Source organism: Callorhinus ursinus, unplaced genomic scaffold (genome assembly GCF_003265705.2).
Source record: "Callorhinus ursinus isolate GAN/ISIS: 27379988/994484 unplaced genomic scaffold, GSC_fseal_2.0 scaffold7, whole genome shotgun sequence".
Lineage (NCBI taxonomy): Eukaryota > Metazoa > Chordata > Mammalia > Carnivora > Otariidae > Callorhinus > Callorhinus ursinus.
The window spans coordinates 47,929,624-47,944,589 of NW_027397069.1; the positions used below are offsets into that span (position 1 = coordinate 47,929,624).

At 44.8% G+C, this 14,966-nt stretch overlaps 1 protein-coding gene across 7 annotated transcripts in view; it reads left to right on the plus strand.

The window, feature by feature from the left end:
- Positions 1 to 311: 311 nt before the first annotated feature.
- The window catches only part of DGKH (diacylglycerol kinase eta), a 176,820-nt gene continuing 162,165 nt past the window's right edge, over positions 312 to 14,966 (plus strand). For 4 of the 7 annotated variants that reach the window (XR_012378791.1, XM_025874825.2, XM_073894496.1 and 1 more), the window contains exons 1-2: positions 1,424 to 1,668; positions 8,353 to 8,556. Coding sequence is in view for 6 of the 7 variants with exons in the window: in XM_025874825.2 (XP_025730610.1) it covers positions 1,609 to 1,668; positions 8,353 to 8,556 (264 nt within the window). In the remaining variant the exon portion in view is untranslated. Of the gene's footprint in view, positions 331 to 1,423; positions 1,669 to 6,969; positions 7,647 to 8,352; positions 8,557 to 14,966 lie in introns of those variants that run through there. The other 3 variants (XM_073894495.1, XM_073894498.1, XM_073894494.1) reach the window with 3 other exon arrangements.

A 14,966-nucleotide genomic window follows, 5' to 3' on the forward strand; every position in this document is an offset into this window, starting at 1 on the left:
TGAACAAGAAACGGCTGGAGAACTTGGAGACGGAAGTGTCCAAGGGGCCAATGGAAGGGATAGTTTCAAGGACAAAAGTCAGGTCCCCAATGACAAATGCTGCAGATGGGTTAAGTAAAAAGAGAACTGAAAATAACAACAACAATCTCATTGTTTAGGGCATTTTTAAAGCCACAAATGGCCTTTGTCAGGGTCACCTCGGTGGAAGTCCCTCTGCAGGGAAGAATGAGTAGTAGATTAAGAAATGTATGTGAGAATAATGAGAACAGGCGTTGATCTCCCAAAAAGCTTGGCTGTGAGGAGGTGAGGACTGGAGGCAGACTGGATCAAGTAAGTGTTTTTAATTTTTCAGTTTGTTTATAAAATGTGTGAATGTGTTTGACATGATTAAGAGCCGTGGGAAGGTGCTGATAGAGGGAGCCTGAAAGTCCAGGAGAGGGTTTAGCCCGTGAAAAGCCATTCTTGGCTTGGAACTAGAGGGAAACCGATTTCCACGCCAGAATGATAATCGGAAGCGCCATTTGTAACGTTGTTTTCAAAGGGCTGGAGGAGGTGACTTGCCATTTATTGAGCACTCACTGGGAGCCAGTCCCTTTCTCCAATTTGAATGTACTGCTGCAACTGGAAGGCAGATCGACTCCGTGGCCGGATTTCTTTCCACGAAACCGTTAATCATTAAAAATGAATCAAAGAAGCACTCTCTCTCAAGCTTAAACCCTCCTGCAGATGCTAACCCATCTGCAATCTTTTTAACATCACAAAGAATAAACCACCCCTGGCACAGCTGGTTGGCGAGCGGCGCTGGAGTGCAGTTATCTCCCTTGCTCTGTTGAAGTCGGTAACTGTCCAGTGTGATTTCCTTCGAGCCTCAGCGCCCGAAGGAGGGGAGGTGCCCGCAGCCCCGGGCAGCCGGCGTTTGGAGGGAGGCGGGCGCGGGCTGCAGGCATCGGGAGCGGGAGAGAGGGAGAGGGGCGCCGGGAAGCGTCCCCCGGGACTCTCAGCCACCGCCGCTCGGGTGGCCAGCGCGTCGACCCGCCGAGCTCCGGCTCTCCGCGCCGCTCTCGGCGCGCCCGGCGGCGGCTCGGCGCCCGGCCCCGGGGACGGCTGCTCGCGTCCGCCGGGCCGCCCGGTGCCCGTGACCACCCGGCGGCCGCTTTCGGTTCCGCGCCTTATAAGGCCTGACAGGGGGGTCACGTGCGTCCCGGGCCGCCCGCTGGGGGGAGGGGGCGGCGGGGGGGGGAGGGGCGGGCGGGGAGGAAAAGGGGAGGGAGCCGGGGGCGGAGGCAGGAGCGAGGGGAGGATTCCGTGGCCGTGGGAGGCGGTGGCAGCGGCGGCGGGGAGCGGACCGCTCGGAGCTGGACCGAGGAGGAGGTGGAGGAGGAGGAGGAGGAAGGGACCGGCGCGGGGGCGGGAGAGCGCAGCGCGGCGGAAGCCGGAGACGGCGGGAGGGCCGGTGGCTGGCCCCGGGCAGGAGCCGGGGCGGCGGCGGCGGCGGCGGCCGAGAGGACCGCGGCGAGGGAAGCGCATCCAGCGGCCCCGGCGGCGGCGGCGGCGGCGGCGGGGGCCTGGGTCCCTGCGCACGGGCGGCCGGCGGGCGCGGGCGGCGCTATGGAACCACAGCACGTGCGCCCCGCGCCCGGCGCCCGCAGCCCGGCCTGGGAGGAACCGGTGGGTACAGCGCCCGCGCCCACCCCCTCCCACTTCTCCTCTGCTCCCCCCCGCCCGGGCCGGGTTCCGTTCAGGAAATGGCCCGGGATGAGGTCCCCAGCTGCTTCCCAGCCGGGGCAGCGCTTCCTCCGCCGCCCGGGCTCCTCCTCGCGCGCCGCCCGGAGCGCCTTTGTCCGGCCAGCCGAGGCTCTCTGCGAGGGGCCGCTGGCGAACCGCTGATGACGGCCCTCGGAGGACCGTTTCCGTTGCTTCATCGACTCCTCAACTTTTGACTCGATTTTAGAGCACGGGGGGCAGGAGGAGGGAGAGGAGAACGCCAGACTGTGGGGGCAGCGTGCGGGCTCGGAGGAGACTGCTCTTCCCTCCTGAGACCGCGCCCTGGCCGTCACCTGGGCGCGCAGGTTCCGAAGGACCGCGGCGGGCGCCGGCTGCTCGCCTGGAGCCACGCCTCCTGCTAGCCGCTCCGGCCCTGGGGTTTCCAGGGTACTAGGGTTTTGCCAGGGATGAAGCGGGAAGCTAACCTCGATCTCACTGCACATGCCGCCCAGAGGTTGGGTAATTTTAGGGACCGAGAGGAGCGTGTGCGGGTGTTTTGTGTGTGTGAGGATAAGGAGGAGGAGACCGGGGGGCTTTGGATTTGTTCCCTCAAACTCCTCCAACTTCCTTCTTTCAACTCAGACAGTCAGAGCCACCTCACATCCCTCCAGGGATTCTACCCTGGAATCCCCGTCTCACTCAGAGCCCTGTAATTCTCTGTGGGCTGCCTTTTCCCTGGCATCGAATTTTGGCTCTCCACGCCCTGCCTCGATGTTTGCTCCTCCGTCTTGGTTGAAATTCTTGAACCTATCTGGAAACCCTCGTCTGAAATTTCTGGCCTCACCCGTGTTCTGTTCAACGTGTTCGGATGCTCTTTTCCCAGGGACTCTGCGTGTCTGCTCAGGCTGGCCCCCTGCCTGTTAAGAGCGTCTAGGTCAGGTGCCAGGCTTGGTTCTCCTTTTTCTTTGCTAGTATGTACATTCTCAGCTCCTTTGCCCAAATACATTTCTCTGCCTCTTGTTTCCCAACCTTTCAGAGGTGTCCTTGGACTCTGATCCATCTGTATCTGCAGCTGTCTCTGCTTTTGTAAATTTGAACATGTTGTTAGGTTGCCCATCTGTTCTTACTTCTTCTATTGTGGTTATCACTGGGGATTAAATTGTTCTTGAAACTAAAAATACAATCCGGTTTTGAAGTTTAAATCAAAGATCATGGAGAACTAAATTCATTGACCTGTTTTTGTTACTTTTTTACTTTTCAACTTTCCTATATGAAGTCCCTTTTGAACCCAGATGCTTTAAGCCAACACCAATCACAGTGAAAAATACCTTGTTATATGTATTTTACTTTAGGGGACCGATGGCAGAACTACTTCATACCTAGGAAAATAGAGAAAAAGTTTAATGTTGCTTTACTTTAAGTGACAAAAATGAAAATGCTTCTTTATTTGCCTTTAAAACTAGAGCCCTAACAGAGATGTGTGAATGAACTGTGACACTTTACCCAGACTGCAGAACTCTCCTTAAAAAATTGAGTTTATATTCTTTAAACACTGAAGGCCTTTTTATTCACTCAACAGATATTTTCTCTGGCATCTACTGTGTTCCAGGATTGTTGTATATAGCAGTTAACACAGACACAAATCTTTACATCCTCACAGAGCATACATTCTTAACAGAATGTCTTGTTTCATATATGTTAGGAGTTGACATTCAGATAGTTAAAAAAAAATCTTCAGAGAGCTCACATATGTGGCACGAAATGATACTTTGACAAAGTGATTTTATTTGAAAACCTGTGGTCATATGTGTATGACCACAAAGTCTAAGAATTCTCATTTAAGTTCCTTAAAAAAATGTTACCCAAATTACTGAAAAGTGGCACATACAAGAAATGGGGAGATAAATTGGGGGGGACGATTGCTTAAATGTTAATTATTTCAGGGAGGAAATATCGGCTTAGTTTAAATATGTTTTGAAAGGACACAAAATTCATCAAAATCAGGGATTCTTGAACTTATCTTGGGTCAATGATCCCTTTAAAAGTCTAACCAAAGCTATGGAGTCTCTCCTCACAATGTATCTATGCAATATGCATATAAAAATAATAATAAAATTTCAGGTGAATCAGAATTCCTGAAGCCCAATCTATGGACCCTCAAAGACCCTGGGCTAAGGAACATCTGCTTTGACTAGGAGTCTTGAAAATCTGCTGTCTGATTAATACTTTACCATAAAAGTATACTCATTAAAAATGTTTATAATAAGAATATTTAATATTGAGTAGGAAATACTCACATTACAATGATCCTGAATTACTCCTTATTGCGTATAGTAGCATTCCTATAAGGATTTACTCTCCTTGTTCTTTTTTGATGAAACCTAAAACATGATATGATTCTACATGGAACTATTCAGACAGAAGAGTAAACGTAATCTCAGGAATTGATGCTGAATAACAGTAAAGAGAACAGAACTTCTGGCTTGCAACATACCCATGTCGAGCTGAGAGTCAGCTACTGGACTTCAAGAAATTCTTTGTATTTGGAGATAAAATGAAGTTATTTAGTTAAGTGAGGGCATTTAAATAAACAGTTAGCCTTATCATTACTCCAGCTATGGCATCAGGCCTAAAAGAAGATAAATGTTAGCGTTCAGGTTTCTGTGTATTTTCTTTAATGCTAGCTTTGGAATGTAATCAGATCAGTGGAAATAGAGGCATTACCTAAATTTCTAATCAATATGAAAATATTTTGGTGGTGGGAGGGAAGATATTTAGCCAAACAACCCTTACTCATAGATGATATCCTGGGGTGGGGGTGAGGAGATGGATAGCTTGAATTCCAGCCAAAACTCAGAAACTGTGGGCGTATTTACACAGCAGACCTCAGACAGTGATACTAGGATACTAGGGTACATTTTACTTACTAAAATTTGTTTTTATTTCCATGTGATTTTTGTCTACTTTGGCTCTGATGAAATGATTCAATAAACTAATGGGAAATTAGAAAGGGAAGAGTTTCAAAGGAAAAAGGGCCAGAATATAGATAAGAAGTTATAAGTATATTTGTGCATTAGGTCTAGATGACAAAAGGTTTTTGCCTTAGGTGCAGGGATGACCATAGGTACATGTAGTTGCTAGCATGATGAATCTAAAATCTTTTTTCATTCAGGTAACAACCAAGGAAATTTTAATGGAGTAAAGTTTTGAATGCTAAATTTCAAATATACAACAGATAGTATATTATGGAAGTAGTTATAAAGTTTGAATGAAAGCAGGCCTGTACTTATTCAGCCTGCAGTGTTCTTTGCATGGTTCCCATTGATTAGGAATATGAGTCCTAGAATGTTACTGTTTGAAAGTCCAACTTGGGTTCTTCAGTATATAAGTGTAGCGTTCTACCTATTTGTGATTCGGTGTTTAACATAAAAGCATAGAACATAAGGGATTTAAAAGTTGCAAATGGATATGAAACCTCTTTTGTTAAAGGTAATGGTCAATAAGAATATAATTTAAAATATCTATCAGTAAGAATATGCTAATATTCACAAAATTGGTATCACAATGAGAATTGGCTGTGATTTATACGTCTTCAGTGTCATAATTTTTCTTTTTTTAAACGGGGCAGGAAGCCCTATAAAGTAGAAACCTGATTTAGTGGTAGCTTCTGTTTCCATTTCATCCCAAATGCAGTGTCTACATGGCTTATGTCCAAGTTTTTAATAGTGTGTTTGTGATATGTTATGTGCCAAAGATTTCAAAGTAACAATAATAAAAGAAATATGTAATACACATCTAAGAAATTATTTGAAAATCTAAAAACACCAAGTAAGGAAAAAGTCAAGGGAATCTTGTAAATCGAAGAAATAATGTACTATACCACATATTTGAAATTTGTTTCAGTTGCCATTCTGAGCTACATTAAAATCGTTGAAAGTATGGAGCTCTTGACATTGCTATTATATTTTTAAGGGAAGTGAAGTGCCTTGCAGGTATACCGTTATCCAGATTGGATATTCATTCTGGAAACTTCTAGTTTATGGATAAGAACTGAGAAGAATCTAATGGATCAGGTACCTTCCATTAGGGATTACTTGAAACAATCTCCTCAGAAGAGGTGATTGAAGAAAAGAGGGTTTTCATGAACTGCTTTTTGTGGGAAATGAAGTGACATTCCTTCATTTGCCTACACACTATTTTCACTCAGTGTTCTATGTGCTAGGGAAACTGTAGAGCAGGGATAATTTATTTAGCATGAGTAGTGTAAGACTGGCTATGCTTTCAAAGTCACAACCAAGTTTCAGAACTTGTTACAGGAGTCTTTGAAGAGCAGGTACAACTGAGGTTAAATTTTTATGGAGTAATAAATACCTTCACTTTGAGGCATTTATTGCCCAGCTCTTGCACATGAATCTGTTTTAAGGTATCTTTAAGCAATCAGTGTCTGAATCAGAATGAGAACTCTATTCAGCCCTCTTCAGATCACCCGATGGGCATGGGTGTTCAACAGTGCGTTTCAGTTTAATCACTCTGCCTGGACTTAGGAACATGGTACTGTATAAAACTTGAAAGCCTAAAGTGTGAATACAAACAATAATTGTGTTATGTGGTGTGCTAAAGTGAATAGAACATTAGCATAATAATCATACGATTTTGACTTTGGCCCTAGCTCATGATTTTGGGTCTCACTTTCATTACAGGAGGAGTCTGAACTAGGTTTATTCTTTCAAAATGCCCTTTGCTAGGTGTTCATGTCTACGCTGACAAACCTTGGACTCATCAGTGACCAAACAGGTTGGGCTAAAGGCCATTATTTTGATTATTTTTCTCTTAAAGAATTCCATTCACAACAATATGTTCTGTGTAGACCTAGAATTACATATTTACAGAGCCATAACGGCTCTTTAAGTTTATTTTGCCTGGCTCCTTCCCTTCCTAAAGAAGACAACAGAAGCTGGAGAAGTAGCTTCCATCAGTTCGTATTTCAAGGCAGCAATCTCCTGTCTCTGAAGATTCAAAGCAGCACATTTTACATTTTAATCAGCAATGCGGATGTATAGGATTGGGATTGAATATTGTTTTTTATAACCCCTTAGAACTGTTAGTTTTGACAGAGCAATCAAATTATTGTTGAGAGTAAGATTGCAACTAAAAAGAAACAAAACAAAACTTCAATAGAATGCTAGTTTGGAGGACCCTTAAAGGTCATGTCAACTGAAAAAGTAGAAGGTCATAACTGAAAAAATAGGAATGGGTACTGAAGGACATGAACACGCTGAAGAGATTCAGTGCTTTACTGAAGTGTGAAGAGTCCCTACAGCCTGGCGGGGACTTTTTGCCCTATTTAAAAATACAGCTAAGTTTAGAGTTCTCTGTGGATGACAAGAGCAATCTGTCATTTTAGTGTCTTCTCCCCCAAGCCCTCCCACACCAACAAGGGTTCTTCGACGCTGAGCGTGCACACCCGCCGCGAGGCTGCTATTCCCAAGTGCCCGCTTAGCCAGCTCGCTTGGGACGAGCTGTGAGCGGGTGGCGGCAGCCTGTTGATCCCATTTCCTCCGGCTCTGGTCCGGGTTAGGGAGTGGCTCTCCCAGGACCTCCAATGTTTTCGTGCTCGGGCACTGGTGTTCACATGGTTTCAGTGCATTGTTTTCTTCCAGGCAGTCTCGGTTAGCGCTTCGGTTTAGACATTTATTTTGCACTCTGTGGTCTTGGGCTGCGTGTACTCTCTTGTTTCTGCGCTCTCTCCACGCCCTTCCCAGTTTCCTGTTAGCCAAAGGGATCGCTTTTTCTGAACGAAAAGTTCTCAGAGCGGAGTGGAACCTCCCGGAAAATGCTCTTCTCTTCCGTGTGCGCCGGATGGAGGTGGGGGTGGGCCAGGAACTAAATACCGCGGTCGGGAGAGCTGAAAGGACCCGTACCCCGAGGCAGAGGCGGGAGAGGTATGGTTCATCGGAGATGCGCTGAGGGGTCGTGAGACGGGGGACAAGGGGCAGCGCCCATCCATCTGGGGGGCGGAAGGGACTTTTATTCAGCGGGAACTGTGCGGCGAGGCCCAAGGCTCTGGAGAGATTCTAGGTCTAGGGGGTGGCAGGGTGTACCCAAGGGAGTCGGGAGGAAGCTCTAGGTTCCCTTTCTACTCCAGGGGCCGTTCTTGCCCCAGGTGCCCGTGAGCCGAGGGAGGGAGCATAGCCACTGCCCGGCTTGCGGGGCTGGGCTGCGGAGGTTTCCTGTCCCTCCCCCGCCCCCCACTCCCGTCCATCCTGGGGACCCCAGGCCCCAGGGGGAAGTGGTAGGTTGCCCCTGTCACTCTGTCACTCCCACCCTCTCTACCCGTGCAGGTCGTATTCTGGGTCAGGAACACTGTAACATCCCGAGGCTGGGTGCGCAGGGGGTCCCTAAGCGGGCCAGGGTCCGCGTCCCCTGTGCCCCACTGAGCTCGCCGCTCTGGCCGGAACCGGGCGGAGGGGCCTGGAGGGCCGCTGCCGGGAAGGGGTCTGATCCCCCGCGCCCCTTCCCCTGCGGGGGCGGCTGGGAGAGCGGAAGATGGCGGCTGCGGCCGGGCGCGGGGCTCTGGGCCCGGCTCGGACCGAGCGCACCCACTGACCGCCGCCGCCGCCCCCGCCGGGCGGTGCTGTGTCCCCGCAGGAGTCGGAGAGGATGGCCGGGGCCGGCGGCCAGCACCACCCTCCGGGCGCCGCGGGAGGAGAGACCGCCACGGCCGGCGCCGCGGTCACCCCCGCCGCTGCCTCGGCGGGGCCCGGAGACGATTCGTCTGACAGCGAAGCGGAGCAAGAGGGACCCCAGAAACTGATCCGCAAAGTGTCCACCTCGGGGCAGATCCGGACCAAGGTGAGGCGGGCCTAAGCGCGGCGTGGAAGGCGGGCGGCTTCGGGGTGGGGAAGAGGAGCTAGGGCGCCTGGGGCTCTAGGAGCGCGCCGGCGATCCCGGGAACGTGGGGCACAAGGTGAGGGCGGGGCCTGGCCCGGGGGCGGGGCCGGCGGAGCTGGACCGCCGCGCGGCAGGAAGGGATTCCCGGCCCCGGGCCGGAGGCCGTCAGGGTGGGCTCCCGGGGAGCTCGGCGGCCGACTTGGAGGAGAAGGGAACCAGCGGCTCGGCGGGAGCGTGGGAAAATGCTGAAGCGCTCTTGAGAGTTCCCACTCAGGGAACTTAGAAGGACTGTTTTTTTTTGTCCTCCCTGAGTGCAGTGGTTGGGTGGAGTATGTGCCTTGCGCAGAGAGCCGAGTGCAGGCCGACCACCCAAAGATGCAAGAAGCCCCCCACCTTCCCTTCCCGCGGGCAGCAGCTGTCTCCTCCCCAGGACCACTCCAAAAGGGTGGGTGGGGAGGTGACAGCAAACAGCCCCCTTACCTCCCGCAGAAGCGAAGGCGCGACGCCTGCGTAAATGATGCTGGCGGTTAAACATACCCTGCGTGACACATCAGCAAGCCAGGCTATTGAGTCGTGGGTTCCTGCTGAGTGCAGGGTTCAGATCTTACCAGCCATGGTTATCTTAATGAAGATTAACCTCTTTGTGTTATATGGACATTAGCAAGCTGTGTTACTTTTATTTATGTAGCAGGTGCTTTTGACCCCTGAGGGCTCAAAGTTGGGAGTTTTAAACAGATCTTGAGCATATACATAGGAAATGCTTACCACACTGAAGGATTATTCATATTTTTCAGTTTTCATCATACTTAAAAATCATCATACCTTAAAAGTCTGTTATCACTGGGGTACTTTAATGAGTTATTTGAAGAGAACCAATGAAATTATTGGGTTTGTGTGGTCTCTTTAAAAATAAACTTGCAAAAGTTAACTCTATAGTTACTTTTATGAGAATTTGTTTTTTTAAGGTCAGTGGACTCCTATATGAGAGTAGAACTTTTATTATGTGTTTCTGAAATCATGCTTTTATTAGCCTGCCTCCTTATTTTGTAAAATAAATACGTGTAAGCACATGCAAGTGTTAACAAGATGCACTTAGCAAAGAGTCAAAGATTGCCTCGGTCATTTTTTTTTTAACTGCCCATCCTGTAACTCATTTAATAGTGACATTTCTTCATTTAATAGAATCTATGATAAGTTAAGGATATGGGTTTAATATATTTTGAGAAGATAAAGACTAAACAAGATAAGGACTTTCTAACAGTGCCTTTAACATTTGAAATCTTAATTTTAAAAAAGTTCATAAAACTGTGTTACTAATGGGCAAAATGGCAGGTTTAAAAAATGGCATATTTTATAGGTTCTTATGAAATGGTTAAAATTCCAGGCAAACATATCAGAATTTACCAGTACATTTATACTACTTGAAAGAAAATTTAGAGATGGCTCTAATTTGAGTTAAGTTAAACAACAAACTGGGGGATACAATTAAAATTTGTAGGTCTCATGAATTCATGGTAATAGCTAAGTTTATATTCTTTAAATTTTATATTATCTATGGTTTGGGGTAAAGCATGTTTTTGAGACTAAGAATAAATTCAAAAAGCACATTTATTATTGGTTTTCCATTTAACTTTCTAATAAAAATATTTAGTGCATGATTTTTTCCATGATTAGAGAGCGATCATTAAATGAAATATTTCTTAAATTTCCCAAGATGTACTGAATTTCAGAAATTCTGCATTTTATACTAACTCAAGTTCATCAGCATTTTCATATACGAACACCTGAGATCCAGACCTAAATCTCCTGAGACTGGTGAGCCTCCAACTCTCCGCCTGACCCCCCACCTCAATCCAGACTGTTCATATATGCTACAGATTTCATCAGTTATATCTTTTTATCACACATACTGATTCTCAGGGAAGAGAGCTAGGGTAGGAAGGGGATTCATAGAGTGAGAGCTGCTAAATTTGATCCAGGGAAGAGTTAAGAGAAAAGATCTTTTAGAAAAAGACTACTTGCTCAATCATCTCCACAGGCAAGATGGGAGAGTCTGGAAGAGAATGAGGCCAGGACTAGCCCAAGGCCTAGTGGTTTTTGAGACAGAAAGCAGTTCTGGGGCGCTTGGGTGGCTCAGTTGGTTAAGCCTCTGGCTCTTGATTTCGGCTCAGGTTGTGATCTCAGGTCATGATCTCAGGGTCATGAGATCGAGCCCTGTGTTGGGCTCAGCACTCAGCATGGAGTCTGCTTGAGATTCTGTCTCTCCCTCTCCCTCTGCTCCTCCTCTGCTCATGCTCTCTCTCTCTCTCAAAATAAATAAATATATCTTAAGAAAAAGAAATCAAAATATTTCTTAAATGAATAACTTAAATGAATAATCTATATATTATACACTTATATGTAATGCTTCATATATATGGATATTATTATTATGAAAACATGGTACTTACTTTAGTTTCCTTGAAGAGCCTTATGGTCATGAAGTTGTTTGGTGAGTTTAGGTTTGGGGTAAAAAAGGCCACCAAAGTAATGACCTTATTTAAAATTGTTCTTTGTTGTATGGGCGCCTGGGTGGCTCAGTCGTTGGGCGTCTGCCTTCGGCTCAGGTCATGATCCCGGGGTCCTGGGATCGAGTCCCGCATCGGGCTCCCTGCTCCGCGGGAAGCCTGCTTCTCCCTCTCCCACTCCCCCTGCTCGTGTTCCCTCTCTCGCTGTGTCTCTCTCTGTCAAATAAATGAATAAAATCTTAAAAAAAAAATGTTCTTTGTTGTAAATACTGGTTAATGTTTTAAATAATTTGAATAATCTCAAATTAATTGCGGCATTTGGAAAGTATCCGGGTTTTTTCTTACTTGAAATAAGTAATGCATGCATATAATAGGCTATTCAAGAGTGTGAGAGGATATTCAGTGATGGGAGGGTATTCAGTGAAAAGTAATCTCCCTGTCACTCCAGACTTTCTAATCTTCATCACAGAGGCAACTGTTGACATATTTCTTGGTATGCTTCCAGAAAATGTCTATGAACATACATATGTTTCTTTAAAAAGTACAAATGGGAACATTCTGTACACAATGTTGTGTCTTGTTTGGAGTTCTAATACTATCATTTCCCTAATGGCATGTGCACATCTACCTCATTCTTTTTAATGGTGGGAAAGTATTCCATTATGTTAGGTTGAACTAAATGAATTTGCTAGGTCAGTAGGTCAAAAATGGTCAAGGGTAGGTCAAAAATCGTCAAGGCCCTGGGAGGTCCGGGAACTGGAAAGATGTTGGTGAAAGGGTACAAACTTTCAGTTACAGAGTGAATAAGTTCTGGGGATCTAATGTGCAGCATAGTGACTATGGTTAATAATCCTGTATTGTACCCTTGAAATTTGCTGAGAATGTATCTTCAGCATTCTTACTTTTTATTTTATTTTATCTTATTTATTTAATTTATTTTTTATTTTTATTTGAGACAGAGAGAGAGAGAGAGAGGGAGAGCCAGGCAGAGGGAGAAGTAGGCTCCTCGCTGAGCAAGGAGCCCCATGTGGGACTCGATCCCAGAACCCTGGTATCATGACCTGAGCTGAAGGCAGCCGCTGAACAGACTGAGCCACCCAGGCGCCCCAGCATTCTCACTTTTTAAAGATTTTATTTATTTATTTATTTGAGAGAGAGAGAGCAGGGGGAGGGGCAGAAGGAGAAGGAGAGAGCTTCTCAAGCAGACTTCCCCCTGAGCGCAGAGCCTGACTTGGGGGTTGATCTCATGACTCTGAGATCATGACCTGAGCCAAAATCGAGAGTCAGATGCTCAACTGACTGAGCCACCCAGGCATCCCTAGATTTTAAGCATCCTTAAACACAAGCACACACACACACGTTAATTATGTGAGGCACTGGTTATGTTAATTAACCTGATTGTGGCAATTATTTCACAATATGTATGTCTATCAAATTATCACGTTGTATACTTTATATATAATTTTGTTTGTCAGTTATATCTCAATAAAGCTGGAAAAAATGGTTGAATGTGGGAAATTTCATAACATGATATATCATTATTTAATTACCCAGTTCTCTATGGTAGGAAATATGGGTTATTTTAGGACAACACTAATCTCAGATTTGTTTTGTTTTGTTTTGTTTTGCAGTGGATATGATGACTTTTAAAGTAAAAAGTAAGACTGGCATGCTTTTAAAATTAGTGTGATTTAATAATAAAATTCTCCTGTACGTTTTAGTACCCTCCTCACACCCCCATTTTGTATACTCTTTGTTCTCCTTTTCATTTTTTTTCCTGTTTCTTTGTCCTTGCTGTGTACTATTTTTCTAGCTCTCTGTTTTTCACTTTTTTCCTTTCTCTGTATCAGCTAAGTAGAATTTTGGGTAGTCTCACCTAGCTAGCCAGGTGCTAAACAGAAGATAATTTTACAGCTGCCTCTGTTTCCCCAAAGGAAAAAAAAATCCCTTACTTAAAAAAGTGGAAATGGTGCTGATGTGAGAAAGCCAATGGGAGCTGTAATTCATCCCTTGTCTTCCTCTCTCTTTATCCTTGGCTCTTTTTCCTAATTCTTAGTTCTGTCTTAAGGAGAAGGTTGATTTTACATTCAGATTTACTGTTACAGAGAATTTCACAGGTATTTATTGAGAACGAGACATTCTGAAACAGCACTAGTATAAACTCAGACCACCTTGGTTTTGAACATGAATGTGAAAGAAGCTTTGTTTGCTTTTTGTTGGCTGATGAATACTGGGGCCCATGAATACAGGGACTGGCTGGAGGAACCTCGGTCAGATTTGTAGACTAAGATTGTTCAACCATCGTAAGCCACATGGTATCAACAAGTGAACCATCTCAGTGACTTTTTCAGACAAAAAAAATGACTCATCTCGGCAAAGGTCTTAAAGCTTCATGTGTCAAAAATGTCTCCTAATTAGGTTTATTGTGCTCTCATTGATCTGGCATTTCTGTGTCTTCCTACAGTTAATTTGGAATATTGATGGGTCTTTCTTTTAATGGGTCTTTAAATTTAGGTGAAACATACCTAACCCCTGGAAAGATATTCAGAACTTTGCAACATTATATCTGGATTAAGATATCTCTTTAAGCACATTAAGAAAATCGTCACCACAATCTTCAATTAGTACCTTGGTTTTACTTTAACATGAAGGATGTATAAATAAATTCTTGTACCTTTATGGTGAGGCAGTATATGGAAATATTGATTTGTATTTTTCACTGCCTAATGAGATGCAATTTGTGCAACTGAAACATTATCTTTCACTATAACTGTAGTTAGAGTAGTCTAGGGAAGACTTGCTCAGCATTTTTCAAATTGTAAGTGGCAGCCCCTTAGTGGGCCATGATGGTTTACATCTAACATTTGAAACAGAGACAGAATAGATTAGAAAATATTACTTAAAACTTTTAACCACAGTTCTGAGTGGAATTGTTGGATTGGGTGATGATCCAAGTATGAGGAGAAACAGAAACATGGCTAGAAGACTGTTAAGAAATGAGAATAAAGTAATATCGACAGGTTTATTGTTCAGGAGCTCAATAGGATATGAGAAGCAAGTAGGAATTTTAACATTTTGCTAGGTGATGAGCCGGCAGATATTTTGAATAACAAGAATAATTAACATTCATCTAGGGCAGAACTTGGTGAGCTTTTCCCGTAGGGGTTCAGATAGTAAAGTTTTAAGCTTTGTGGGCCATAAAGTCTGTGTCAAAATTACTCAAATCTACTGTTGTTCTGTGAAAGCAGTCATAGACAATACTTAAATGAATAAGTGGGGAGATAAAACTTTAAGGACACTGGAATTTGAATTTCATACAGTTTTCAGGTATTCAGAAATATTCTTCATCTTCTTTTTTAAAAAAGCCATTTAAACATGTAAAAACCTTCTTCACTGATGGGCTGTACAAAATCAGGTGGCCAGAAGAAAATGGCCCGTAGATTTGGCTGGTGGGCCATAGTTTTTTGACCCCTCTTCTAGGTGGTGGAAAATGGTACAGTTCGGTTTGCCAAGCACTGCAAACTTAAGGTGCTGCTCGATGCAATCAGCATTTAAGGGACCAAATAAAGCTAGATTTCAATCCATTTAAAAATCTCATCTTTGTAGAACATTTTATTTTTAGCTTGGTTTGCGTCTTTGCTTCCATTTTAATGTGAACTAAATATAGACTGGAAAATCTGAGTCCTGGTACAGTAATACATGGTATAACAGCTTTCTTTCCATTTTGATTACAAGTTAAACATGATATTCCGTTATTAAAGATAAGAGACATAATAAATAATTTACTAAACCTTTACATATAACTTAAGATGCCTTATTTGAAAGTATCTAAATTTAGAAAGCTTTTGCTTAGTTTAAGGTTGC